The sequence below is a fragment of the Macaca thibetana genome, chromosome 19 (genome assembly GCF_024542745.1).
Source record: "Macaca thibetana thibetana isolate TM-01 chromosome 19, ASM2454274v1, whole genome shotgun sequence".
Taxonomy (NCBI): Eukaryota; Metazoa; Chordata; class Mammalia; order Primates; family Cercopithecidae; genus Macaca; species Macaca thibetana.
In genome coordinates this window covers 44972701-44999477 of record NC_065596.1, presented here as the reverse complement: position 1 = coordinate 44999477, position 26777 = coordinate 44972701, and the positions used below count along the sequence as shown (strand labels likewise).

At 52.0% G+C, this 26777-nt stretch overlaps 2 protein-coding genes across 10 annotated transcripts; one reads left to right on the top strand and one right to left on the bottom strand.

Annotated features, from left to right (window-relative positions):
- Nucleotides 1-546: 546 nt before the first annotated feature.
- Nucleotides 547-15364, bottom strand: SNRPA (small nuclear ribonucleoprotein polypeptide A). Of its 4 annotated transcripts, none has more exons than XM_050769279.1 (7): nt 15234-15364; nt 14729-14823; nt 9345-9517; nt 6970-7149; nt 2838-3011; nt 2244-2332; nt 547-928 (listed from the first exon to the last, which is right to left on the bottom strand). In XM_050769279.1, the coding sequence occupies exons 2-7, from the start codon at nt 14799-14801 to the stop codon at nt 769-771; spliced, it is 849 nt and encodes a 282-aa protein (XP_050625236.1). In that variant the 5' UTR covers nt 14802-14823; nt 15234-15364; the 3' UTR covers nt 547-768. The 4 variants fall into 4 exon arrangements, with proteins under 4 accessions (XP_050625236.1, XP_050625234.1, XP_050625237.1 ...); XM_050769277.1 differs by having other exon boundaries at nt 15274-15364; XM_050769280.1 differs by lacking the exon at nt 14729-14823 and having other exon boundaries at nt 15274-15364.
- ACTMAP (actin maturation protease) lies at nt 15364-26413 on the top strand. 6 transcript variants are annotated; one of them, XM_050769248.1, is made up of 7 exons: nt 15364-15933; nt 16531-16735; nt 22029-22097; nt 22530-22654; nt 23017-23146; nt 23238-23308; nt 24445-26413. In XM_050769248.1, exons 4-7 carry the CDS (start codon nt 22552-22554, stop codon nt 24780-24782), a joined length of 642 nt encoding a protein of 213 aa, XP_050625205.1. In that variant the 5' UTR covers nt 15364-15933; nt 16531-16735; nt 22029-22097; nt 22530-22551; the 3' UTR covers nt 24783-26413. The 6 variants fall into 6 exon arrangements, with proteins under 6 accessions (XP_050625205.1, XP_050625204.1, XP_050625203.1 ...); XM_050769247.1 differs by having other exon boundaries at nt 16514-16735; XM_050769246.1 differs by having other exon boundaries at nt 15364-16735; nt 24445-24700; nt 25078-26413.
- Nucleotides 26414-26777: the final 364 nt, after the last annotated feature.

Here is a 26777-nt window from a genome sequence, read left to right as displayed (position 1 = left end):
AACTCTAGCTAGGAGTTCATTCAGGGGTTTCAAACTCGAACTCAAGAGTCTCAAACCCAGACTGCCACTCCTACCACTCACCCTCCGCATGATTTCAGCAGCACCAAGTTTCCTGTATTAAATTCCTTTCTGCTTGAACTACCTACTGTGGTTTCTGTGGGGCCATTGCTACAACAGGCTGCACTTTTGTGAAGAGTAGAAAAAGGTGAAGAAACACCTCTTCCTTAACACTCTTGTCATCTGTTAGAAAACTGGTGGCGTAAACATGTAACATTCCTGTGCAGTACCCAACCTGCCTAACTGTACGTGGCAGCCCTGACTTTCCATTTCCTGACCTAGGATTCCATTTCCTGCTGTGAATTGGGATAATATACAAAACTGCCAAAGCAGTAATTGTAACCCAAGTTTGAACAATATTACTACACTATCCTGTGCTTCCCCAAGGTTGCAAACCTCAAAATGCCAAGAGGTCCAAAAACCCAGGATGGGCTGCTCAAGTGGAGGGAAAGGAACCATGAAAAGCAAGAAAATCAAACAGACAAATGATTGTGAAAAACCAAACCTCAAAAAACCACTTTAATTCCGGCCTAACAGCGCCAGGTGCAATGTCTGGGGGCAGACTCTGGGTACAATGCTGTGTGGCGACCACTCACTCACACACGGCTCCAAGAAGGCCCCCAAGGGGGGACTTACCTTCGGGGGGCTGAGCCAAGGGGGAAAGGGGTGGCCCCAGAACGGGGGAAGGGGCAGGCATGGGGGGAAAAGGTGCTACTTCTTGGCAAAGGAGATCTTCATGGCGTTGTTCTGCGTGATCTTAAAGCCCTGCAGGGCATCACGAGCTGCCCCTGCCTGTACCTCATTGTCAAACTCCACGAAGGCGATGTCATGCCGCCCAGGGACCAGGCGGACCTCCTTGAAGCCAGGGAATCTAAAAGAGAATGACAGACCTCAGGGACTCGGCATTTCTCCCTAACATAATGGCATCAAGTGGACACAGGCCAGAAATGATGCCAAGTAGCCTCCAGTGCACAGGACAGGGCCCCATTACTCAGAATTATCCAGCCCAAAACGCAGATAGTACTAAGTTGAAAAACTCTAATGTAAACATAGCATTTCATGAAAAATTTAAACACAAACACCCATGCAACTACAACCTAAATCAAGAAACAGTACACCGCAGTCCCCTGGGCCCTTCCTAAATCATAACCCACCCGCCATACCAATAATAACTGATATCCTCACTTTTTCCATTTTTATTCTTGTATTTTTACGAGAGAAAGGGTTTCACCATGTTGCCCACGTTGGTCTCGAACTCCTGACCTCAAGTAATCCAACTGCCTCAGCCTCCAAAGATACTGGGATTACAGGCATGAGCCACCACGCCCGGCCTTACCCTCACTTTTCTGATCTGCTGTTTCTAATTTCCCTCCTCTCATTCCATACTTCTTTCTCCATTAAGCAAACATCCTCATGTTTACTGGGTATCCTTTTTTCCATTGGCATTCTCACAAAATATACAGCTTTGTGGACATGCTGCACATGTGGTACTGTTCTTCTATATTTTTCAGGTTCTCACAATCTCCTCTTGGCACTATTACAAAGTTGCACTCTCCGTTCTTCCAAGTGCCATGCAGTGCAGCATGGTGAGACGCTGTATGTAGCCCATCCCTTCTACCAGACAGCCTTCAACTCCCCACCACAAACACTGTGATGAATGCTCCACTCACAGCCTCTGAAACAGAACCACCAGACGAACTCAACCACACGCACAACTTCACTCAACACCAGTGAACAGCCCCTCTACACATTGGCTGCACCGGACTCCACCCTGACGCCAGGCACAACAGTTCACAAATCCCCATCTCCCACACTTGCTGTTTTTGAGCACGCTGACTTCTGCCAGTCTTAACTAGTGTTCAAGGACATCTCAATGTAGTTTTACGTGTACCTTACCTTGCATGCCCCCATTTTCAGGGCTGGGAAAGTGAGGCCCAGAGCTGGACTCCCTCAGCCCTCAATTAAGGCTGAAAAAAGCCGGCAAGCCCTGGCCACGGAGACCTTTCTAGCCTCATCCCCACGTCCCCCACGGGCCATGGGCCCAGCTACAGCCTCCTCCTTTCACATCTTTGGTCACTGTCCCTCCTGCAAAGCCTCACTTGGCTCAGAGCTCTGAGGCCTGTTTCCATGGAGATGCCTCCTGGCCATCACCCTCCAGGGACCACCCAGCCACAGGCCCCACTTACTGATTGAAAAGCATGGACAGCATGAGCTCATTGGTCTCCTCTGGCAGGTTGGTGAGGAACAAGATGTGATTCGGTGGATTCTCGGAAAGCTGCGAGGGTGTAGGGGAGTCGGTGAGCACAGGAGCCCTGAATCCAGTGGGAGACCCCTAGTGCTGCCCCTTCCTCCATCCCTCACACTGCTTGAATTCATTCTGGTACGTTCTCCCAACATACCACATATTGTTGCCTGTCTGCCTCCCACCTCTTTGGCCCTACAGACTGTGGGCCAAAGGACAGCAGAGGTTTCTGTCTGTCCCTGCTGCAGCCCTACAGTGCAGAACGGGGCCTGGCACATAAGCAGGCACTCAATAGCTCGTGGAACCAATCTAGGTGCTGGCACCACTCCAGCCTACCCTAACCTTCCGGACCCTCCAACCAAATGCCAATTCCTCTCTGCCCAGGGCCCACCCCCACTGCTACTTCCTCATTCAGTATCACCTCCTCAGGGGGCCTGCCCAGACCACCCAACCTACAACAGCCCCCAGATTGGTCCCTCTCTAACTGTGTATTCTGACTATTTACATGAGACCTGGTGGGGTGGGACTAGATACTCACAGGCTGGGCAGGCGGCATCTGTCCCGGCATAAGCTGCTGCGGGGGCATGGCCCCTGGTGGGATCTGGCCAGGTGCAAGGCCTGGCGGTGGGATCATGCCAGGGGGCGGCATGTAGGGCGGCTGGCCCGGCATGTGGTGCATAATGCGGGGCGCCTGAGTCATCGGCGGCATGCCCTGTGGAGAGAGGGAGGACACAGTGTGGTTACACCAGCCCCAGGAGGCACAGAAGAGGCCATCAGAGCAAACCCAGCAGGTGAGAGATATAAGGAAAAACAACCAGAAAGAGGTGAAAAAGGCACCCAGAGAGGGCTGGACAGAACAAAACAAACCCAGGGTCTAGTGGGATATTAAATCAGAAAGAGTTCAATGCTATTTGGGAGTTAAATGCTGGCAGAGTTCTGAGGTCTGTTTCCATGGAGATGCCTCCTGGCCATCACCCTCCAGGGACCACCCAGCCACAGGATGGGAGGAGGGAGGCTGAGGTAGGATCGCTTGAGCACAGGTGGTCAAGACTGCGTGCAGTGAGCCCTGATTGTGCCACAGCACTCCAGCCTGGGAGGCAGAGCAAGACCCTGTCTCTTAAGAAACAAAATCAAAAGAGGGGAGAGATGGAAAGGGACAGTCAGGGCAGGTGCAGAAAGAAATGTGTGGTAGGCCGGGCGCGGTGGCTCACTCCTATAATCCTAACACTTTGGGAGGCCGAAGCAGGCAGATCACCTAAGGTCAGGAGTTTGAGACCAGCCTGGGCAACATGATGAAACCCCATCCCTACTAAAAATACAAATATTAGCCAGGTGTGGTGGTGGGCACCTGTAATCCCAGCTACTAGAGCGGCTGAGGCAGGAGAATCACTTGAACCTGGCAGGAGAAGGTTGGAGTGAGCCAAGAGTACGCCACTGCACTCTAGCCTGGGCAACAAAGTCTCTGTCTCAAAAAAACAAAAACAAAAACAAAGGAGGGCAGAGATGGAAAGGGACACTCAGGGCAGGTGCAGAACGAAACGCATGGCAGCAAGGGGAAGAGGGAAGACAGCAGATGGCAGGCAGCACACTCTGGCTGGAAACACAATCTGAAGTCAAAAGTAGACAGAAAACTAGGTGCAGTGAAGAGGAGAGAAGTTAATAACAGGAGTCTACAGTAATCCAGACACCATCACCAACTTGGAGAAAGTGTTGAGTGGCATCAAATAGAGCATGACCCAGAGCCACGAGACTCATGAAAGCCAGAGAGACACGGAGGCTCAGAGACCTAAGGAGTGGGCCTGGTTCGTCCATCTTTTTTTTGTACTCAGTGCTTTTTGTATCCTGTTTGGAAAACAGGATGTTTCCACTTTTCATGCCCTCACCAAGGTCATGAAGACATTTTCCTGTTTTCTTCTAGAAACTTTATTGTGCGAGGGCCGGGTGCAGTGGCTCACGCCTGTAATCCCAACACTTCAGGAGGCTAAGGAGGGCGGATCACTTGAGGTCAGGAGTTCGAGACCAGCCTGGCCAACATGGTGAAACTCCGTCTCTACTAAAAATACAAAAATTAGCTGGGTGTGGTGGCACGCGCCTGTTGTTCCAGCTACTCGGGAGGCAGGGGCAGGAGAATCGCTTGAACCCAGGAGGCGGAGGTTGCAGAGAGCTGAGATTGCACCACTGTACTCCAGCCTGGACTACAGAGCGAGACTGTCTCAAAAAAAAAAAAAAAGGCCGGGCGCGGTGGCTCAAGCCTGTAATCCCAGCACTTTGGGAGGCCGAGGTGGGCGGATCACAAGGTCAGGAGATCGAGACCACAGTGAAACCCCGTCTCTACTAAAAATACAAAAAAAAATTAGCCGGGCGCGGTGGCGGGCGCCTGTAGTCCTAGCTACTCAGGAGCCTGAGGCAGGAGAATGGCGTGAACCCAGGAGGCGGAGCTTGCAGTGAGCCGAGATCACGCCACTGCACTCCAGCCTGGGCAACAGCGTGAGACTCTGTCTCAAAAAAAAAAAAAAAAAAAAAAAAAAGAAAAAAAGAAAAAAGAGAAAAAAGAAGCTATATTTTGCGAGTTGTCACATTTGGATCTGCAATTCACTTCAAGTTATATTTTGCATATAGTATGAGATAGGGCTAATTTTTTCTCCTTGCAGATAACCAACTGCCCCGCATCATGAACTAGGGGAAAAAATTCCTTTCCTTAGTCAAGTGCAGTGGTACCTTCATCACACATCAAGTAATTGTACAAGTGTGGCTGTGCCTAGACTCTTCATATCCTTTCCCCTTGGTCTGTCTTCCTACCCTTCTGCCAACTGTGTATCATCCTGGTTGGTTGCTGCAGATTTTTTTTCTTTTTTTTGCACACAGACATGGTGGCATATGCCTGTGATCCAGCTACTTGGGAGGCCAAGGCAGAAGATCACTTGAACTCAAGAGGCAGAGGTTGCAGTGAGCCAAGATTGCACCACTGCATTCCAACCTGGGGAGACAGATTGACTGAGACTCTCTCTCAAAAAAAAAGAAAAAGAAAAAAAGAGACAAGGTCTCACTCTTTTACTCAGGCTGCAGTGCAGTGGCAAAACCATTGTTCACTGCAGCCTCGACCTCCGGTCCTCAAGCGATCCTCCCACCTCAGCCTCCTGAGCCGCTGGGACTACAGGAATGAGTCACCACACCCGGTTCTCTATTTTATTTTTTGTAGAGATGAGGTCTTGCTATTTTATGGAGGCTGGTCTTGAACTCCTGACCTAAAGAAATCCTCCTGCCGGGCGTGGTGGCTCACGCCTATAATACCAGCACTTTGGGAGGCCGAGGAGGGCAGATCACGAGGTCAGGAGATCGAGACCATCCTGGCTAACAGTGAAACAGGAGATCGAGACAGTGAAACCCCGTCTCTACTAAAAATACAAAAAAATTAGCCGGGCGTGGTGGCGGGCACCTGTAGTCCCAGTTGCTGGGGAGGCTGAGGCAGGAGAATGGCGTGAACCCGGGAGGTGGAGCTTGCAGTGAGCCAAGATTACACCACTGCACTCCAGCCTGGGCGACAGAGCAAGACTCTGTCTCCAAAAAAAAAAAAAAAAAAAAAAAAAAAAAAGAAATCCTCCTATTTTGGCCTCCCAAAGTGGTGGGATTACAGGCATGAGCCACTGGGTCTGGCCTGGTTGCTGGAGCTTCCCCTGGCCATGCAGGTCCAGGTGCTTTATTATCCTCGCCTGGCTTAGCCTTGTTTTTCCACACATTTACAAAGAGCCAATCAGTGTCCAGTGTTTACCAAAATACCTGTTGGAATTTTGACTGCAATCACGTTGAATATTCATTAATTTGGATGGAACTGACCTCTTGACAATACTGAGTCCTTCTATCCATTGCTGAGTCTCTGATTTCTCCCAGCTACGTTCTGTGATTTCAGTGTAGTCATTCTGCAAACCTTTTGTTGGATTTACCCCTCAGTGCTACTTCTCAATGTGAAGTCTACTTGTCTGTTACTGGCATATAAAAATAAAACTGGGGGTCGGCCATGGTGACTCATGCATGTAATCCTGGCACTTTGGGAGGCTGAGACAGTGAGTTTGAGATTAGCCTGGATGATACAGCTAAGCCCCGTCTCTACAAAAAATGCAAAAGTGAGCTGGGTGGGGTGGCACGCACCGGCAGCTCCAGCTGCTAGGGAGGCTGAGGCGGAGGTTGCAGTGAGCTGTGATGGCACCACTGCACTCCAACCTGGGTGACAGTGAGACCATGTCTCAAAAATAATATTAATAAATAATAAAACTAATTTTTTCCATATTGCCCTTATATCCAGCAACCTTTCTAAATGAAGTTCACTTATTAATCCTAACAGTTGCTTAGTAGACACTTGGACTTTCTACACGCACAATGAGTTACAAGACACAGGTGACAAAATCAAGGCCATGGAGAGAGCGAAACCAAGTCACAGCCATGAAGAAAGACCTTGAGAAACATTCACAAGGAGGAAACAAGCGTTTCAAGAGGATATAGCATCATCTAGGTGCTCAACACCCCAAAAGAGAGACACACATCTCTATAAGGAAACAGAAAGGAGGGGGTCTGAAGCCCCAAGTGGAGAACTCTCCCCACCCTGTCCCAAAGCCAGTCCATGTGGCTGAGGAAGGCCTGGCAGTGGGAGGGCTGGTCTCCAGGGCCTGGCTTACCGGGACAGGCCCCTGGACAGCCCCCACCACAGGGGCAGCTCCCCCGCCTTGCACAGCCTTCTTGGTGGCTGGGGTCTCCTGGCTCTTGGGCTTCCTCTTCTCCCGCTTGCGGTCCCGCTCCACGAAGGTGCCTTTCATCTTGGCAATGATATCTGAGTCAGTCTTGGCGTACTGGATACGCTACCAAAACAGAGAGCAGAACGGGTTAAGAGCGTGGATTCAGAGCCCAATTGCCAAGATTCAAAACTGGACCTTTACCGGGGCCAGGTGTTGTGGCTCATGCCTGTAATCCCAGCCCTTTGGGAGACTAAAGGGAGTAGGTCACTTGAGGTCAGGAGGTGGAGACCAGTTTGGCCATTGCAGCGAAACCCCATTTCTTTGTCTCTGTCTCTCTCTCTTTTTCTTTCTTTCTTTTTTTGAGACATTGTCTTGCTCTGTCACCCAGGCTAAAGTGCAGTGATAAGATCTCAGTTCACTGCAACCTCCACCTCCCAGGTTCAAACAATTCTGCCTCAGTCTCACTACTAGCTGGGATTACAGGCGCCCACCACCATGCCCGGCTAATTTTTGTATTGTTAGTAGAGACAGGGTTTCACCATCTTGGCCAGGCTGGTCTCGAACTCCGGACCTCATGATCCATCCGCCTCAGCCTCCCAAAGTGCTGGGATTACAGGCACTAGCCACCGCGCCTGGCCGGGAAACCCCATTTCTACCAAAAATACAAAAATTAGCTGGGCATGGTGGCATGCACCTGTAGTCCCAGCTACTCAAGAGGCTGAGGCAGGAGGCAGGAGGCAGGAGAATCGCTTGAACCCGGGAGGCGAAGGTTGCAGTGAGCTGAGATCGCGCCTGTGCACTCCAGCCCAGGCGACAGAGCAAGTCACTGTCTCAAAAAACAAAACAAAACAAAAACAAAAAACAAAAAAATCAGACCTTATCAGGAGCTTACTGAGAAACACAGAAATATAAATATCTTGGCCTTAACCTCCTTGTCTGAAAAACGGGGATTATGATACCTCCCACTTCAAAGGACTGTTATGAGGACTAAATGAGTTAAAGTGCTTGGAACAGTACCTGACACACAGTAAGTAAGTGTTCAGTAGAAAGGCTGTTGGTATTTTCAAGGGAAGCTGGAACAGCAATAAACGTCAGGCCAAAAGCCCGAGGAGACAATGCTAGGAGAGGAGTGCAGTGCACGGGGATTTCCTATCACACAAGAATACACCTCAGTCTTCCAGGTTCAATCTCATTCACTTAGCTGTTTAAGAAGAACCTGCCAGATGCCAGGCACAATTCGAGGCTCTGGGAATAAAGCAATGAAAAAAATAGACAAAAACCCCTCTTTCACGGTGCTTATTCAGTAGGGGAAGGTATGTTAAACATTCTTAGTGTGGCACAGTAGCTCACGCCTGTAATCCTAGCACTTTGGGAGGTTGAGGCCGGCAGATCACTGGAGCTCAGGAGTTCGAGACCAGCCTGGGCAACATGGCGAAACCCTATCTCTACTAAAAATACAAAAATCAGCGTTTCCAGGGGAGATAGCATCGTCTATCTCATCAAAAATAAATAAATAAATAAATAAATAAATAAAATTTAAAAATTTTTTTTTAAGATTTCTTTAAATTTATTTTTATTTTTTGAGATATAGTCCTGCTCTGTCACCCAGGCTAGAGTGCAGTGGTGCGATATTGGCTCACTGCAACCTCCGCCTCCCGGGTTCAAGCAATTCTCCTGCCTCAGCCTCCCAAGTAGCTGGGATTACAGGTGCCAGCTATCATGCCCGGCTGATTTTTGTATTTTTGTAGAGACAGGGTTTCGCCACGTTGGCCAGGCTGGTCTCGAACTCCTGACCTCAGGTAATCCACTCGCCTCAGCCTCCCAAAGTGCTGGGATTACAGGCATGAGCCACCATGTCCAGCCAAATATACATATATATACGTATTTTGAGACAGTCTCACTCTGTCACCCAGGCTGGAGAGCAGTGGCAGGATCTCGGCTCACTGCAACCTCTGCCTCCCAGGTTCAAGCAATTCTCCTTCCTCAGCCTCCCGAGTAGCTGGGACTACAGGCGCATGCTGCCACGCCCAGCTAATTTTTGTATTTTAGTAGACGGGGTTTCACAGTGTTGCCCAGGCTAGTCGCAAACTCCTGAGCTCAGGTAAACTGCCTGCCTCGGCCTCCGAAAGTGCTGGGATTACAGGCATGAGCCACCGCACTCCGCCAAAAAAATTTTTAAAGGAGGCAAGGTGCAGTGGGAGCCTGGTCCAGTCTCACCTTGGTGAATGAACCCTAATATCCCCTCCTCTAATCCAGGCCCGCCCAGTCTCCTATAACATTTCACACACCCACACAGCCTCCGTACCCACAATGCTCACCATGGGCTTGTCATAGAAGGGGAAACCCTGCATGGAGCGCAGGGCGTTGGTGGCGCTGCTGACCTCCTTGAAGATGACAAAGGCCTGGCCCCTCATCTTTAGGCTCCGTGATACCAGGATATCCAGGATCTGGCCAAACTGGGAGAAGATGGCGTACAGGGACTTTTTTAGCTCTGCAGTGGGGAAAGAAAAGACCTCTGAGCTCCCCTTGTTAGAAGAAGCGCAGCCCAGATAGAAGACCATCAGCCAATTGACGGGCTACCCAGAATGCCTCGGGTCCATAATCTCTCAAGACCTAACAATCACAGAAGCGGCCAGGAACCACTCAAGTAGCCAAGTACAGTCTTCTGTAAGATGTGCTTACAGAGAGCTGCTATATAACGAACATGTGCACATACATGCAAAGTGCTCAGGACAGCATCCGGTACATAGTAAACGCTCAGTAAATATGAGTGATTCTTTTCATTGCCACCAGCACCCTGACACAGGCCTGCATGACGTGGCCCTGGCAGATTTCCCCCAACTCATTCCTGCCCACATTCCACTGTGCTCCTGAGTCCCCAACCACACTGGCCCCTAGGTCTGACACAACAATTCTGCCCCAGGGCCTTTGCACTGGCTGCTCCCTTTACCTGGAACATCCCTCCCCTGAGGTTTACATGGCGGCCACCTTCTAGTCACCCAAGTCTCAGAGGAAACGTTGCCACCTCTGACCACCATGTCTAAATGTCTTCCCATGTCATTCTTACTCTACTTCCTTTTCTTTCATGACTATTTCCCGCCTCCTGTCATGGTACGTTAACTTGTCTATCTTACCTGAGGAGCAATAAGCCTGTCCCATTTGTTTACTGCAGTATCTCCATGCCTAGCACAGACTCCATCACACATATTTATTTTTTTTTATTTGGCAACAAGGTCTCACTTTGTCACCCATGCTGGAGTGCAGTGGCATGATCATGATTCACTGTAGCCTCAAACTCCCGGACTCAAGCGATCCTCCCACCTCAGCCTCCTGAGTAGCTGGGACCACAGGTATATGCCACCATGCCCAGCTAACTTCTGGATTTTGTGCAGAGACAGGGTCTTGCTATGTTGCCCAGGCTGGTCTTGAACTCCTGAACTTAAGGAATTAGCCCACCTTGGCCTCCCAAAGTGCTGGGATTACAGGAGTGTGCCACCACACTTGGCTACAAACATTTGACTACAGATACCATCAAGTGCTTTTTTTAGACAGGGTCTCCTTCTGTTGCTCAGGCTGGAGTTCAGTGGCATAATAGCTTACTGCAGGCTCGACCTCCTAGGCTCAAGCAATCTTCTCACCTCAGCCTCCCAAGGAGCTGGGACTACAGGCACGCAACACGACGCATGGCTAATTTTTTATTTTTTTGTAGATACAATCTCCTATGTTGCCCAGGTTGGTCTTGAACTCCTGGGCTCCAGTGATCCTCCTGCCTTGGCTTCCCAAAGTGCTGGGACTACAGGCATGAGCCATCGCACCCCCATCAAATGCTTTATAGAGGTAACTTCCTCACAGCAACCCCATTAAGTGGCAACTATGACTGTCCCAGTTTTACTCAAATGGAAACAGGTTCTCAGAGGATTCCTCACTGGACCAGTACAACAATCTGGAGGGCACGAGGGCATGGCAGAGCCCAGTCCACGAATTCCATCTGAATCCGGTACCACCACATCTCACCAGCAAAGGGCATCACTTGACAGCAAGTGGGATTCAAGGTCAACAAGGATGGACTCCCTCTCACCACTCAGGTCTGCAAAGGGTACCAATGTCTTATGCAAAGTAGATGGCTGAGATGGCCAAGCATGGTGGCTCACACCTGTAATCCCGGCACTTTGGGAGGCCGAGGTGGGCAGATCCTTTGCGCTCAAGAGTTCAAGACCAGCCTGGGCAATATGGTGAAACCCTGTCTCTACAAAAGATACAAAAATTAGCCAGGCATGGTGACGCGTGCCTTATGGTCACAGCTACTTGGGAGGCTGAAGTGGGAGGATCACTCTAGCCTGGGAGGCAGATCCCGCCACTGGACTCCAACTTTCATAAAAACTGGCGTGGCATGGTGGCTCATGCCTGTAATTCCAGCACTTTGGGAGGCTGAGGCAGATCACTTGAGGTCAGGAGTTCAAGAACAGCCTGGCCAAGACGGTGAAACTCCATCTCGACTAAAAAGGCCAAAAAAAAAAAAAAAAAAAAAAAGAAAGAAAAAATTAGCTAGTCGTGGTGGAGTGCGCCTGTAATCCCAGCTACTTGGGAGGCTGAGGCAGGAGAATAGCTTGAACCAGGGAGGCAAAAGTTGCAGTGAGCAGAGATTATGCCGCTGCACTCCAGCCTGGGCAACAGATCGAACGTCCGTCTCAAAAAAAATATGTTGAGCTGAAGCAGAAGGCACTTGGTAAAATAGATACTAGACAAGTAAAGCAGCAAGAAAATGTGTGCAGGCTGGGTGGGGGCAGGGACAGCAGTCAAACTTGTTTTTAAGCAATTAGTCAAAAATTCTCCTGGGGGTAACATTTCTGGTTTTCTTCTCCATACTCCATCCCCATGAATCTCATTCAGACTTCACTCATTCCACTGGACTCTGGGCCTCTCTCTACTCTCCAGCCTCCTCTTGCCCATTCGCATTTACCCTCCACCGCTGGGAGGATAGTACATCAGGAGGCAACCAGGACAGGGAAGCAAGCTGGCTCCCCAACACCCTCAGGGCAAAGTCTGACACCTCATAGCCACGAGCCTCATAGCCAGGAGCCACCAGTGCACAGCTCGCTGGAAGCTTCTCCATGATTTACAGGCCTCTAGGCCTCAGGCCCACAAAACTACTTGTAATACCCAGAATGTGCCAGGCTCTTTTACCCCTAAACATCTACACAAGCTGGCCCAAGTTAATAACACTCTTCTCCCTCAATGTAACATAAATACTGCTTCCTCTACCTGGCAGGCTCTCCAAAATGTCTCCTTTGCCAGGAAGCTGAATGGATCCCTCTTTCTAAGGTCCCAATCTCAGCCCTCAACACTCTGGCTAAGCTTCCTGCATGATGGCCCTGACTACTCTGGGCTGTCACTGTCCTAAAGAACCGGGGTTCCGGCCGGGCGCGGTGGCTCACGCCTATAATCCCAGCACTTTGGGAGGCCGAGGCAGGTGGATCACAAGGTCAGGAGTTCGAGACCAGCGTAGCCAAGATGGTGAAACCCTGTCTCTGCTAAAAATACAAAAATTAGCCAGGCATGGTGGCAGGTGCCTGGAATCCCAGCTACTCAGGAGGCTGAGGCAGAGAACTGCTTGAATCCAGCAGGCGGAGGTTGCAGTAAACTGAGATTGCGCCACTGCATTCCAGCCTGTGCAACAGAGCGACACCCCACCTCATTTAAAAAAAAAAAAAAAAAAAAAAAAAAAAAGAACCAGCGTTCTATGTCACCAGTGTGTCCCCAGCACTGCCCAATAATGGTTAGGCACCACACTCTAAAAGCATATGCAAAATTTACATTCCTGGTTTTGTTTTATTTTATTTTATCTTTTTTTGAGAGTCTCTATCACCCAGGCTGGAGTACAGTGGTGCAGTCTCAGCTCACTGCAACCTCTGCTTCCCAGGGTTCAAGTGATTCTCCTGCCTCAGCCTCCCAAGTAGCTGGGACTATAGATGTGTGCCGCCACACCCAGCTGATTTTTGTATTTTTAGTAGACACGGGGTTTCACCATCTTGGCCAGGCTGGTCTTGAACTCCTGACCTCACACGATCTCCCACCTCAGCCTCCCAAAGTGCTGGGATGACAGGCGTGAGCCAGTGCCCCGGCTGCTGGTTTTGCTTTCTTCAAGAGCAACTTCACTGGTGACCTCAAACTGAATCCCAGTAAGCTCCTTCGGTTCTCCTGACAATTTTCTTGAAGTGATAAGAGCTAACATTTATCCAGCCCTTACTAGCTGCCAGTTAACATAAAAAAGAAATACTGCAAGGTTTAGCTAATTTAATCTCACCCAACATCCATGCAAAAAAGGTATTATGATTTTGCTCAGTTTTTAGATGTAGAAAATGAGATTCAATAAAGGTGATAATTTACTTGAGAACGTGAGAGGGTCTTTCCCATTTCAATAACTGAGTTTTTTTTTTTTTCCTTTTTTCAGATAGGTTCTTGCTCTGCCCAGGCTGCAGTGCAGTGGTGCAATCATAGCCCACTGCAGCCTCAACCTCTCTAGCTCAAGCGATCCTCCCACCTCAGCCTCCTGAGTAGCTGGGACCACAGACATACCCCACCCACGCCCAGCCTTTTTTTTTTTTTTTTTTTTTTTTTTTTTTGTAGAGACAAGGTCTCGCTTTGTTGCCCAGGCTGATCTTGAACTCCTGTGTTTAAGTGATCCTCCTGCCTCTGCCACCCAAAGTGTTAGGCTTAACCACCACGCCCGGCCAAAAATTGGGTTCTTAAGCAGAATTCTATACCGGTGGCTTCAACCACTTTACTTGCTATGTGACCCTGGGCAAGTCACATCACCCTGTCTCAGTTTCTTTTCCTTTCTTTTTTGAGACGGAGTTTCGCTCTTGTTGCCCAGGCTGTACTGCAATGGTGTGATCTCGGCTCACTGCAACCTCCGTCTCCCGGGTTCAAGCGATTCTCCTGCCTTAGCCTCCAGAGTAGCTGGGATTACAGGCATGTGCCACCACCAGGCCTGGCTAATTTTGTATTTTCAGTAGAGACAGGGTTTCTCCATGTTGGTCAGACTGGTCTCGAACTCCCGACCTCAGGTGATCCGCCCACCTCGGCCTCCTAAAGTGCTGGGATTACAGGGGTGAGCCACCGCGCCCTGCCTCAGTTTGTTAGTTGAGGAATGGGAATAACAACAGCCTTCTTCCTACAAGCTTGTTGTAAGAACTAAATGTAATCAACATTTATATAAAAGCACATAGACTAACCCATGATACAGAGCGTTAGCCACCATTACGGTACATTTTCATTGTGAGCCGATCACTGAAAAAGCCGGTGACCCAAGAAAGCCCCAGTCTTGCCCTCACGGAGCTCAAAGGCCACTGGGAGGAGAGAGAGCCCCACGACAGCTCAGAGGAATCAGGGCGTGATGGGAGATGGCCTCAGCGTATGGGAAGTCAGCGGCAGCCACGTGAAGGGACAAGGGAAGGCTTCCTGGAGGAAGGGTCCTGTGACCTCAAACCTTGTAAGATGAGCAACAGTGACCAGGTTAAAGGGCAGAGTGTAAGATGAACTAATGGAGTGTTGAAGACAGGAAGTAGTTTGTGTAAAGGCCAAGGGGTTAACTCGAAGTTTGGCTGGAGGAACACTTAAGAAAGAGAAGCGGATGCAGGGGGTGGAAGAGGGACCAGCCCGTGCGGGACAGTCTGGAGTCCGGACTATCCCGAGAACTCACCATCCTTCTTGATCTTCTCATTGAGGTTGTTGATATAAATAGTGTGGTTAGGGCGGGTCTCGGGAACTGCCATGGAGTGAAGTGTTGAGGTAAGGCTTAAAGGAGGAAAAACGTGACTTTAGCCCTGGGTTTCGCCAAATCCTTTGTCCCACCGTTGGCTGCTCAAGGATCTTCCTCCCAAAAGGAAGTCAGGTAAGGCGGGAGTAGGGGGAAGGACCAAGGGAAAGCGCGGGCAACAAAGCGTGCGTAGGACCCGCTTCTCCAGCCCGCGTGCAGAGGGAACTCTCGAGAGATTTACTACGACTTCCAGGATGCTCTACGCGACCCCGTGGGCGGAGCGCCCTAAATGGCGACTCCCATTGGCCCATGCATCCGAAGGGCCGTCCTGGAGAAAAACCCGGATGTGGGAGCCAGTATAGAAAAAAGGGGACAGGTCTTGGGCAGCCTGGCCTCGAGCAGCAAGTTTCCTCAGACGGGCCCAGGAAGGCCCGGACGCCAAGCGTACCGCTCGCCCGCCGCCGATGGTCGTTTGCACCCCAGGTTACCTTCCGACAGGACCGCAGTTCTCTCAAGCGGCGCCTGCTACTTTCCTGAGACCAAACCACGAAGCTTTCTCTCCTGGCACCGCCCCTGCCTTTCTGCCAGGCAATCTCCGCGCGGAAACGCAGTAGCTTGACCAATCAGAGCAAGTCTCGTTTCTGGGCTCAGCTCTTGCCAATCAAAATGATATTTGAGTTCCCGCCTAGGTAGAAAAACCCCGCCCGACTCCCTGAAAGCCCACCTCCTTCCGTGACTCCCGGGTCTACGGACCAATCAGTAAAGGTCACTAGTATTTTGCCAATCGGGACGCATCTGGCGCTGTGATGTCTTCCGGAGGCAATCCTTTTTGAAGTCCCGCCTCTTCCCCCCAGCGCTGCGTTTTCTGTCACGTGATCGCCAAATGGGCGGGCACTGTTGCGTGTGATACCCCGTGATATGGGAAAATCAGTGTGCGGGGGCCGCCATTTTCCGGGAGTGGGAGGTGTACCTTACTTCCTGACTCCCTTCCCTTTTCCACCGGTTATCACGGCGCCCACCGGCCTCTGATCTCTGAGTCTTCTCCAACCCACAGACGTTTTTGTTGCTCTGGTTCCGGGACCTTCTCCACAACTAGGCCATTTTTCCTGCCAGGTGTCCATTTTGACCTCTTGACCTCTGACTCAAAGGTCAGCCCAAAGGTTCCAAACTCGGGCCTGGGATGTGAGGGGGTAGTGAACCTAAGTTCTCCGAATCTTTAGCCCTGGGCTCCTAAGTCGCACCCTTAAGGCACCTCACTTTAGGTCTGAGCCTTCATATCCCAAACTTACTCATGTGTTTCCACATCTAGCCCCAAAGAATGAGTTAACTCCTACTGACTGTCCACCTAAGACTCCCAAGGTAACCCAACCGGTACCACAGATCCGGTTCCGGATTTAAGGACCCCACCCTGTTAACTGTCAGGTGCCTTATGACTTGAGTCACCCTCAATTCCTGCTCCCATGGTTTCAAATATTAGCTGTGGTCCTTTCACACCCACTGCTCAGCCCCCAGATTCTGGAACTCAGCTCGTAAATTTTTAAAATTTCCATCCCTGAGACTGTTCTCCGTTGGAGGATCCTTCCCTCCCCACCTTCTGAACCTCTCAGCCCCTCCTGTAGACCCCAAAATGACTTCTCCATGCTCTCCTCCCCTAAAGCCACCAATCCCTCCTCCAAGAACCCCTGTACCCCAAGCCAGCAGCATTCCATCTCCTTCTCTACCCCCAAGTCCCCTGGACTTTTTAGCTATACCATCCCCTCCCTGGAGTCAGCAGACCGCTGTTCCCCCACCGCCCCCACTGCCTCCTCCACCCGCTGCCACGGGGCCTGCTCCCCCTCATGTCTTCGGCCTGGAGAAGAGCCAGCTCCTGAAGGAGGCCTTGGAGAAGGCTGGCCCGGTCCCCAAAGGCAGAGAAGACGTGAAGAGGCTCCTGAAACTGCACAAGGACCGGTAGGGTCTCCATGCCCCACCCACCACCCAGGCTCTGCCCTAGTCGCTTCTCCACACATCACTTCAGCCATTTCCTTTTGTGTGGGGGGGGCGGTTCCCATGTCCTCACGATCAGAGGAAGAAAGCTGTCCTCACAAGTGCCCAGTCCATGCTGGGTGCGTTGGCTCATGCCTGTAATCCCAGCACTTTGGGAGGCCGAGGCAGGTGGATCACCTGAGATCAGGAGTTGGAGACCTGCCTGACCAATATGGTGAAACCCCATCTCTACTAAAAATACAAAAATTAGCCGGGTGTGGTGTCATGCGACTGTAGTCCCAGCTACTTGGGAGACTGAGGCAGGAGAATCGCTTGAACCCCGGAGGCAGAGGTTGCAGTGAGCCAAGATTGTGCCACTGCACTCCAGCCTGGAAGACAGAGTGATACTCTGTCTCAAAAAAAAAAAAAAAAAAAAAAAAAAAAGCAAGTGCCCAGTCTAGTGGGGGAAACAGATCCCTCCACCCCTCCAGACAGTGACACCCCAGAGTGGACAGGGCTGTCATGACAAAGCCCAGAGGGGTGTATGACCCAGGCTGGGGAGTCAGGGGGAGCTTCTTGGAGAAGGGGAACCCTGAATGCTGTTGAGCAAGTCGTGCAAATGCTGTGTGATGAGAGTAACCAGCTGTGCAGGGGCCTGGAGTGAAATGAGGACATGTTCTATTCAAGGAACTGCAAATGTGTCCTTAACTTGCCGGGAAAAGTGGCAAACATGAGGCTGTGAAAGCGGCAGAGCCAGCCCACGCAGGACAGAGCGGGCTCTGCGAAGGGACTGGGACTTTCCTGAGGGCATGGGGGAGCCCTGGAGAGGCTCTGTGCAGGGAAGGAGGCGTCCTGTGGAAGTGGTACTTAGGAGCCTTGAGAAAACTGGGACATCGAGGGACCCAGGTGGTAGGGGAAAGGAGAGCGCCAGACCTGGGCTGGGGCTGTGAGGCTGAGGTTTAATGATTGCCTGGCTGAAAAGAGGGAGAAAAGACTTGCCCAGACTCACATTGAAACTCCAAGATCTCTAGACACGTTTTTGTTTTTGTTTTGTAATGGGGTTTCTCTCTTTCATCCAGGCTGGAGTGAACTGGCGTCATCTCGGCTGACTGCAGCCTCCGCCTGCCCACCCCCCTTCTCCCCGTTCAAGCTATTCTCCTGCTTCAGCCTCCCGAGTAGCTAGGATTACAGGTGCCCACCACCATGCCCAGCTAATTTTTGTATTTTTAGTAGAAACGGGGTTTTTCATGTTGGCCAGGCTGGTCTCGAACTCCCAACCTCAGGTGATCCACCTGCCTCAGCCTCCCAAAGTGCTGAGATTACAGGCGTGAGCTACCGCACCCAGCCTGTGGACACATTTATAATCTTCCCTAAATGCCCACACTGAGATGAGGCAAATTTAATGCAAATTATAGCCACCCTTTACTGAGTGCCTACCCTATGTCAGGCGCTGTTCTAAAAGTTTAAATATTAATTTATTGAATCCTCTCAACAACCCCATGAGGTAGAAACTGTTTTTGTCTCATATTCCTGATGAGAAAACTGAGGCTCATAGAAGTGAAGCCCTTTAGCTATAGTGCAAAAAAGAGGAAGAGTCCAATCTGAACTCTGGTGGCAGGGCTCCAGGCTGTTTGTTTGTTTGTTTGTTTTGGGGACAGGATCTTGCTCTGTTGCCCAGGATGGAATGCAGTAGCTGTATCACAACTCACTGCAACCTCAACCGCCCGGGCTCAAGTGATCCTCCCATCTCAGTCTCCAAAATATCTGGGACCACAGGTATGCACCACCATCCCCGGCTAATTTTTTGTACATATATATATTTTTTGTAGATATAGAGTCTCGCTGTGTTGCCCAGGCTGGGTCTTGAATTCTTAGGCCCAAGCTATCTTCTTGTCTTGGCCTCCCAAAGTGCTGGAAGTATAGGCGTGAGCCACTGCACCCAGCCTGGCTCCATGCTTCTTATTTTTTTTATTTATTTAGAGATGGAGTTTCGCTCTTGTTGCCCAGGCTGGAGTACAGTGGCGTGATCTTGGCTCACTGCAACCTCCGCCTCCTGGGTTCAAGTGATTCTCCTGCCTCGGCCTCCTGAGTAGCTGGGATTGCAGGCACCCGCCACCATGCCTGGCTAATTTTTTGTGTTTTTAGTAGAGACGGGGTGTCGTCATGTTGGCTAGGCTGATCTCAAACTCCTGACCTCAGGTGATCCACCTGCTTCGGCCTCCCAAAGTGCTGGGATTACAGGCGTGAGCCGCCACGCCCATCCTCCATGCTTTTAATCATACTTATGTGGTATCATCTTTCATTGGGAGGGTACCCTAAACTGGGAACCACGAGCTCTGAGTCCATACCACCCCCACAACTGAACCGAACCTTGCCCTCTTACCAGCCTTGGGATAGGAATAATAAGCATGGGCCGGACACAGTGGCTCACACCTGTAATCCCAGCACTTTGGGAGGCCAAGGCAGGCAGATCACCTGAGGCCAGGAGTTCGAGACTAGCCTGGCCAACATTGCAAAACCCCATCTCTACTAAAAATACAAAAATTAGCCAGACATGGTGGCACACACCTGTAATCCTAGCTACTCAGGAGGCTGAAGCAGGAGAATTGCTTGAACCTGGGAGGTGGAGGTGGCGGTGACCCAAGATCACACCACTGTACTCCAGCCCAGGTGACAGAGCAAGACTGCATCTCAAAAAAAAGGAGGCCAGGTACGGTGGCTCATGCCTGTAATCCTGGCACTTCGGGAGGCTGAGGCGGGTGGATCACCTGAGGTCAGCAGTTTGAGACCAGCCTGACCAACATGAAGAAACCCCATATCTACTAAAAATACAAAAAATGGCCAGGCGCGATAGCTCACGCCTGTAATCCCAGCACTTTGGGAGGCTGAGGCGGGCAGATCACAAAATCAGGAGATCGAGACCATCCTGGCTAACACGGTGAAACCCCATCTCTACTAAAAATACAAAAAATTGGCCAGGCGTGGTGGCTCAAGCCTGTAATCCCAGCACTTTGGGAGGCCGAGATGGGCAGATCACGAGGTCAGGAGATCGAGACCATCCTGGCTAACACGGTGAAACCCCGTCTCTACTAAAAAAATACAGGCCGGGCGCGGTGGCTCAAGCCTGTAATCCCAGCACTTTGGGAGGCCGAGACGGGCGGATCACGAGGTCAGGAGATCGAGACCATCCTGGCTAAAACCCCATGGTGAAACCCCATCTCTACTAAAAAATACAAAAAAACTGGCTGGGCGAGGTGGCGGGCGCCTGTAGTCCCAGCTACTCAGGAGGTTGAGGCAGGAGAATGGCGTGAACCCAGGAGGCGGAGCTTGCAGTGAGCTGAGATCCGGCCACTGCACTCCAGCCTGGGTGACAGAGCAAGACTCCGTCTCAAAAGAAAAGAAAAATACAAAAAACTAGCCGGGCGAGGTGGCGGGCGCCTGTAGCCCAGCTACTCGGGAGGCTGAGGCAGGAGAATGGTGTAAATCCAGGAGGTGGAGCTTGCAGTGAGCTGAGATCTGGCCACTGCACTCCAGCCTGGGCGACAGAGCGAGACTCTGTCTCAAAAAAAAAAAAAAAATACAAAAAATTAGCCAGGTATGGTGGTGGGCACCTGTAGTCCCAGCTATTCAGGAGGCTGAGGCAGGAGAATGGCGTGAACCCAGGAGGCGGAGCTTGCAGTGAGCCAAGATCGGACCACTGCACTCCAGTCGTCTCAAAAAAAAAAAAAAAAAACCACACAGAAAAAGTACAAAAAATTAGCGGGGTGTGGTGGTGCATGCCTATAATCCCAACTACTCGGCAGGCTGAGGCATGAGAATCGCTTGAACCCAGGAGGCGGAGGTTGTGGTGAGCCGAGATCACGCCATTGCACTCCAGCTGGAGCAACAAAAAGGAAACCCTGTCTTTTATGTTTTTTTTTTTTTTTTTTTTTTTTTTTTTGAGACGGAGTCTCGCGCTGTCGCCCAGCCTGGAGTGCAGTGGCCGGATCTCGGCTCACTGCAAGCTCCGCCTCCCGGGTTTACGCCATTCTCCTGCCTCAGCCTCCCGAGTAGCTGGGACTACAGACGCTCGCCACCTCGCCCGGCTATTTTTTTGTATTTTTTTTACTAGAGACGGGGTTTCACCGGGTTAGCCAGGATGGTCTCGATCTCCTGACCTCGTGATCCGCCCGTCTCGGCATCCCAAAGTGCTGGGATTACAGGCTTGAGCCACCGCGCCCGGCCAACCCTGTCTTAAAAAAAAAAAAAAAAAAAAAAAAAAAAAAAAAAAAAATGAATCCCCCAGGGCCAAACTATCGGAGTGGCCTCCCCCAGGGTACAAAGATTCACTATCAAGGTGATGTCTTAGGCCTTAAGCATGTTGTTACCTGGTTTTATTCAAAGTTTAGTTAAGGGATTTTCACTGTTGAACAGCCCAAGAAACAGACTTCAAGGGAAAAACAAATCGCAGAGTTTGGAGCCTGGGCAACATAGCATGACCTCATCTCTACTAAAAATAAAAAGAGTCAGGCGTGGTGGTTCACGCCTGTAATCCCAGCACTTTGGGGGCCAAGGTGGGTGGATAACCTGAGGTCAGGAGTTCGAGACCAGCCTGGCCAACATGGTGAAACCCCATTTCTTCTAAAAATAGAAAATTAGCTGGGCATTGTGGTGTGCACATGTAAGCCCAGCTACTTGGGAGGCTGAGGCAGGAGAATCGCTTGAACCCAGGAGGCAGTGAGCTGAGATTGTACTGTTGCACTCCAGTCTGGGCAAAACGAGCAAAACCCTGTCTCAAAAAAATAAAATAAAATAAAATAAAATAAAAAGAACTAGCTGGATGTGGTGGTACATGCCTATACTCCCAGCTACTCAGGAGGCCGAGGCAGGAGGAATCACTTGACCCTGGGAGGTCGAGGCTACAGTGAGTTTTGATTGCATCATTGCATTCCATCCCGGGCAACAGTGCAAGAAAAAAAGAGTTGGAGATGGAGATACCACTTTGAGAAATGTCCTCAGATACACCTGGTTGCAAAGTGCTACCCTTTACTCCTCACCCTTCAATAACAGAGAGAGAGCAGGGAGCAGGCAAGCAGAAGGACCATTCCCATGAACCAGATGAGGAAACTGAAGCTTAGGAAGGGGAAGTCAGTGACTGAACCAGGAGCCTCCTTCAGCCTTAGGACAGCCAGGCCTGTGTTCCCTTCATCGTCCCTGGATACCACACTCCCAGCCAGACCTCAAGGTCGGGGGTGCTTCAGAGCTGGCTCCCTGGTGACTGAGCGCGGCTCTGCTTCAGGTTCCGAGGTGACCTGCGGTGGATCCTCTTCTGTGCAGACCTGCCGTCCCTCATCCAAGAAGGCCCTCAGTATGTGCCCTGATGCGGGACCCCCCCCAGCCCCTTTGCTGCCCTTACTCTGCTGGGCTTCTTAAGGACTGATCTGGAAAAGAGGAGTGGATGTCCCTGCCGGGAGGAGGAGGGAAGGAAAGGGGGAGCTTTCCACTCGGGCTTCTGGGTATCTGCATAGTAAACATAGTTGGAACATCCGAGGAATGAACGAATGAACCTGGTCCAACTCCACCTTGGCTCCTCCTGCCAGGAAGCTCAGGTGACCTCTCCCCACCCTTCTACCCCCAGCCCTTCAGCCTGAGGCTCTCCCCTGAAGGGGAGTCAGGTCTCCCTCGCTGGCCTGGGAGGAGGGGGGGACTCCTCCGGGGCAGCAAACCTGTTCCCCAACTCCAGCTTCCAGGTAAGGAGGCTGTGACATACGATTGACAGGCTGGGCCTCTCTGTCCCCAGATGCGGGCTGGTGGCCTTGTGGATGGCAGGTACTCTCCTGTCGCCCCCCAGTGGCGTCCCCCTGGAGAGACTCGTGCAGGTGGCCACGGAAAGAGGCTACACGGCCCAGGGAGAGATGTTCTCAGGTGAGCTGGGTGGCTGCGTGCTCCATCACCTCTTCGTGAGGCTGGGACCGGAGAGGCTGGGTGGGGTGCTGGCAGCCGTGTGTCAGGGTGTCTTGTTCCATTCTTCAGGCCCTTCCCACTGCCCAGTAGAGCAGAGAGGTTACAAGATGGACTCGAGCTGGCTGCACGGGTTGCAAACCCAGCTCTGCCACCTCTTCGCTGTGGCCATGGACAAGCCCCTGACGCTTTTAGTGCCTCATTTTCTTCATTTGTACCAATGGGTGGAAGGTCATGGTGAGGGTCGGAAGCATCGCCCACTGTGAACCCTTGGCACGGTGCTGGGCACACGCAACAAGCCCCCTCTGTGTGCTCTCACCATGTAGTGGCCGATATGGGCAGGCTGGCCCAGGAGGTGCTGGGCTGCCAGGCCAAGCTGCTCTCTGGCGGCCTGGGCGGTCCCAACAGAGACCTGGTCCTGCAGCACCTGGTCACCGGACATCCCCTGCTCATCCCGTATCCCAGGGCCTTGGAGGGAGGAGGACAGGGGTGGCGAAGGGTGGGTCCCAGGGCCACGCTATCGTTTTTACCTTAATGCCAGCACCAGCTACGACGAAGACTTCAACCATGAGCCGTGTCAGAGGAAGGGCCACAAGGCCCACTGGGCGGTGAGCGCAGGTGGGTTCCCTCTCCTTTGTCTGCACCCCTCATCCTGGGTCTCCCTGGCCTCCATTAACCCTCCTGACATTCTCACTCCTTGTGCTGGTGTCTCCCCAGCCAGGCTGGGCACTTAGCATAGCACCGGGCAGGCTGGGCCCCAGGTGTCCGCCAGTTGGAGCTTCTACAAACGGAAGCTCAGAGCATAGATTTCAGGGTCAGAACGTCTGGGCTCCAGGCCTGGCGCAGCCTCTTCTAGGCTCTGTGACTCTGGGCAGGTATCATCGCCTCTCTGGGCCGTTCCTTTCCCCATCTGGAAATCAGGGGTAACAGTAGCACCCTCCTCATAAGGCTGCCTTGTAGGCATAGCACGCAGCACTCAGAACAGGGCTTGGCCAGACGCAGTGGCTCACGCCTGTAACCCCAACAGTTCGGGAGGCCGAGGCGGGTGGATCACTTGAGGTCAGGAGTTTGAGACCAACCTGGCCAACATGGTGATACCCTGTTTCTACTAAAACTACAAAAATTAGCCGGGCGTGGTGGTGTGTGTCTGAAATCCCAGCTACTTGGGAGGCTAAAGCAGGAAAATCGCTTGGATGTGGGAGGTGGAGGTTGCAGTGAGCTGAGATGGCGCCACTGCACTCTAGCCTGGGTGACAGAGCAAGACTCCGTCTCAAAAAAAAAAAAAAAAAAAGGAACAGGGCTTGGCATGTGGCACGTCTCTGTAAGCATTACCAGCACCGTCTTCATCATTCCCCCGCCTGAAAGAAGACCAGGTTGGTCCGCGTCAGGAGGTCCGGGGGAGGCTCCATTCAGCTTCTTCATGGCTGTGTGGTCTTGACAGCTCCTCTTGGATCCTCTTCCCTAGACAGCTGAAGATGACCGGGTGACGGCATTTGCTCCATCTCATGCTGCCTCCCCCCTTTCCCCCTCCCCCGTGCTGTCAGGCCAGGGGAGGCAAGACTTAAAACGCCTACAGCTTTGGAGCCGGATGCTGTGGTGGGACCAAATCCCAACCCACTGGTCACCAGTAACGTCACTGTAACCTAGGAATGGCAGCTGCACCCACCCTGGAGGGATGGGAGGGGGTGGAACTTAGCCTCAGCACCTGGTCCTGGCTCAGTCACTGCCACTCACCACTTTCTCCTCTCCCCCAGGGGTCCTGCTGGGTGTTCGGGCTGTGCCCAGTCTCGGCTACACTGAGGACCCTGAGCTGCCGGGCCTGTTCCACCCAGTGCTGGGCACGCCCTGCCAGCCACCATCCCTGCCAGAGGAGGGCTCCCCGGGAGCTGTCTACCTGCTGTCCAAGCAGGGCAAGAGTTGGCACTATCAGCTGTGGGACTACGACCAAGTCCGGGACAGCAACCTGCAGCTGACGGACTTCTCACCCTCGCGGGCCACCGATGGCCGGGTGTACGTGGTGCCCGTGGGTGGGGTGCGGGCTGGCCTCTGTGGCCAGGCCTTGCTCCTCACACCGCAAGACTGCAGTCATTAGCTGGGGCTGCGGTCCCGGACTGCAGCCTAGCTCGCTCACCATTTCAAGTGTGCCCCCACTTCTCCCTCTGTGTGATGGCCCCAAGGTTTAAGCTGGGTCTCAAGGGCCTCCAGCCCAGGGATCCTTCATCAGGGCCACCCCCACTCCATCTCTCCCAAGCCTGGGCATCGTCCCAACCCCAGGCCCACCCCCTGCAGTATTGAGCACCAGCTGGTCCCTCTAGGGAGAGACTGACGACAGCCCAGACCCTGCGGCCTGCCTCTCCCATCTGAATGTTGCATCTGTTTCTTACTAGGGACCGCCTCTGTCACCTCACGAGACATCTAAGGAGCCTGGGCCCTCTGCTACTCACAGGACAGGGACACTGAACTGCGCCAGCCTCAGCTCACCCCCCCTTAGCCCAGTCTCTTCCTCACACTTGCCACCTACCAGTCATACTGGCCTTTCAGATCCCTGAAGTGTTGTTCAAATCCCCAGACCATTGAGGCCCACCCCAGCCCTCTGCTGAGGATCATTCCGTAACTTCTCCATCGAGGCTCAGGTATCACTACCTCAGGGAAGAGTCCCCAGCCCCAGTCAAGACACCCCCCGCCCCCGGAACCTCATATCTTCACAGTTTTAAAGCCCATCTGGGAGCAGTTACCTGTGCCAGCCCCTCTACCTGTGTTAGCAGGTCTGACAACCTTGTAAGGGGGGTGCTAGATGGACCCGATTTGACAGATGGCAAGATAGGCCTGGAGAAGTAGAATCGCTGGCCTGAGGTCACATGACTAGCACGTGGCAGGGTCAGGATGCAAGCTAGGTAGTTAGTGTCTCTCAGCCAGGCTGTCTCCTGGCTCCCTGAACATGATGGTGCTGACCACAAACTTTCCTGTCCACCCATATAAACTAGTGAGTGTGTGTGATTACTAGCTTCGTGAATACCTGACCTCTCCACTCTGAAGCAGGAGGAACAGGCCTGTCTGGATCACTTCTCTGTCCCTAACCAAGCCTGTGTCATTTAGGGAAACTGTACAGAGCAGTGTTGCCTTTTTTTTTTTTTTCTGAGATGGAGTCTCATTCTGTCATCCAGGCTGGAGTGCAGTGGCGTGATCTCGGCTCACTCCAGCCTCCACTTCCCAGGTTCAAGTGATTCTCCTGCCTCAGCCCCCAAGTAGCTGGGATTACAGGCATGCACCACGATGCCTCGCCAACTTTTTGTATTTTTAGTAGAGACAGGGCTTTGCCATGTTGGCCAGGCTGGTCTCGAACTCCTGACCTCAACTGATCTACCCGCCTCGGCCTCCCAAAGTGCTGAGATGACAGGTGTAAGCCACTGCGCCAAGCCACAGTGCAATATTTCTAACCAGTGATCAGGGTAAAGAGGATGCGTGTCCACCATCCCAGCCCTGAGCAGCCTGCCTGTGCATCCCCCATCCCAGCCAGGGCTTGGAGCAGCCTTGGTCACTACTGTGTCCCCTGCATTGTAACACATCCAGGCACAAGAATAGCCGCCCAGTGAGTGCCAAGTGAGTGAAACAGCCTGCTTGGAGCCTGCCTCTTTCCCAAACTGCTCATTATCCTGTTACCCCACCCAGCCCAAGTGCCCAAATACACTCCAGATGCAAAATAAAAAGCTCTACAACATTGGCTCTGAATGTCCTGTTTATTGGGGTGTTGTCACTGGCAGGAGGCTCAGCAGAGCCATTCTGCCCCCTGCTTCCCAGTACTACCCCGTGCAGCAACTGCCTCTCGTATAAATAAGTATCAAGATGGTCAGTAGAAAAGGAGAGCGTCTCCTCAGCCCTGGAAAAAAGTGTGGGAGCTTCAGCTTAGGGAAGAGGTAGGTGCCTGTCCACCAGCCCAGCCTCAAGGGCCAGGAAGACCTGGCTATGCGTGCTGGAGGGGCCTTAGCCACACCCCAGGGTTCTATAGTCTTTGGTTTGAATCAGGCTGCAGGCCAGGGTCGTGGCTGGCAGCCCCACCCACCCTGCGCCTCTGACACACACCCAGTGC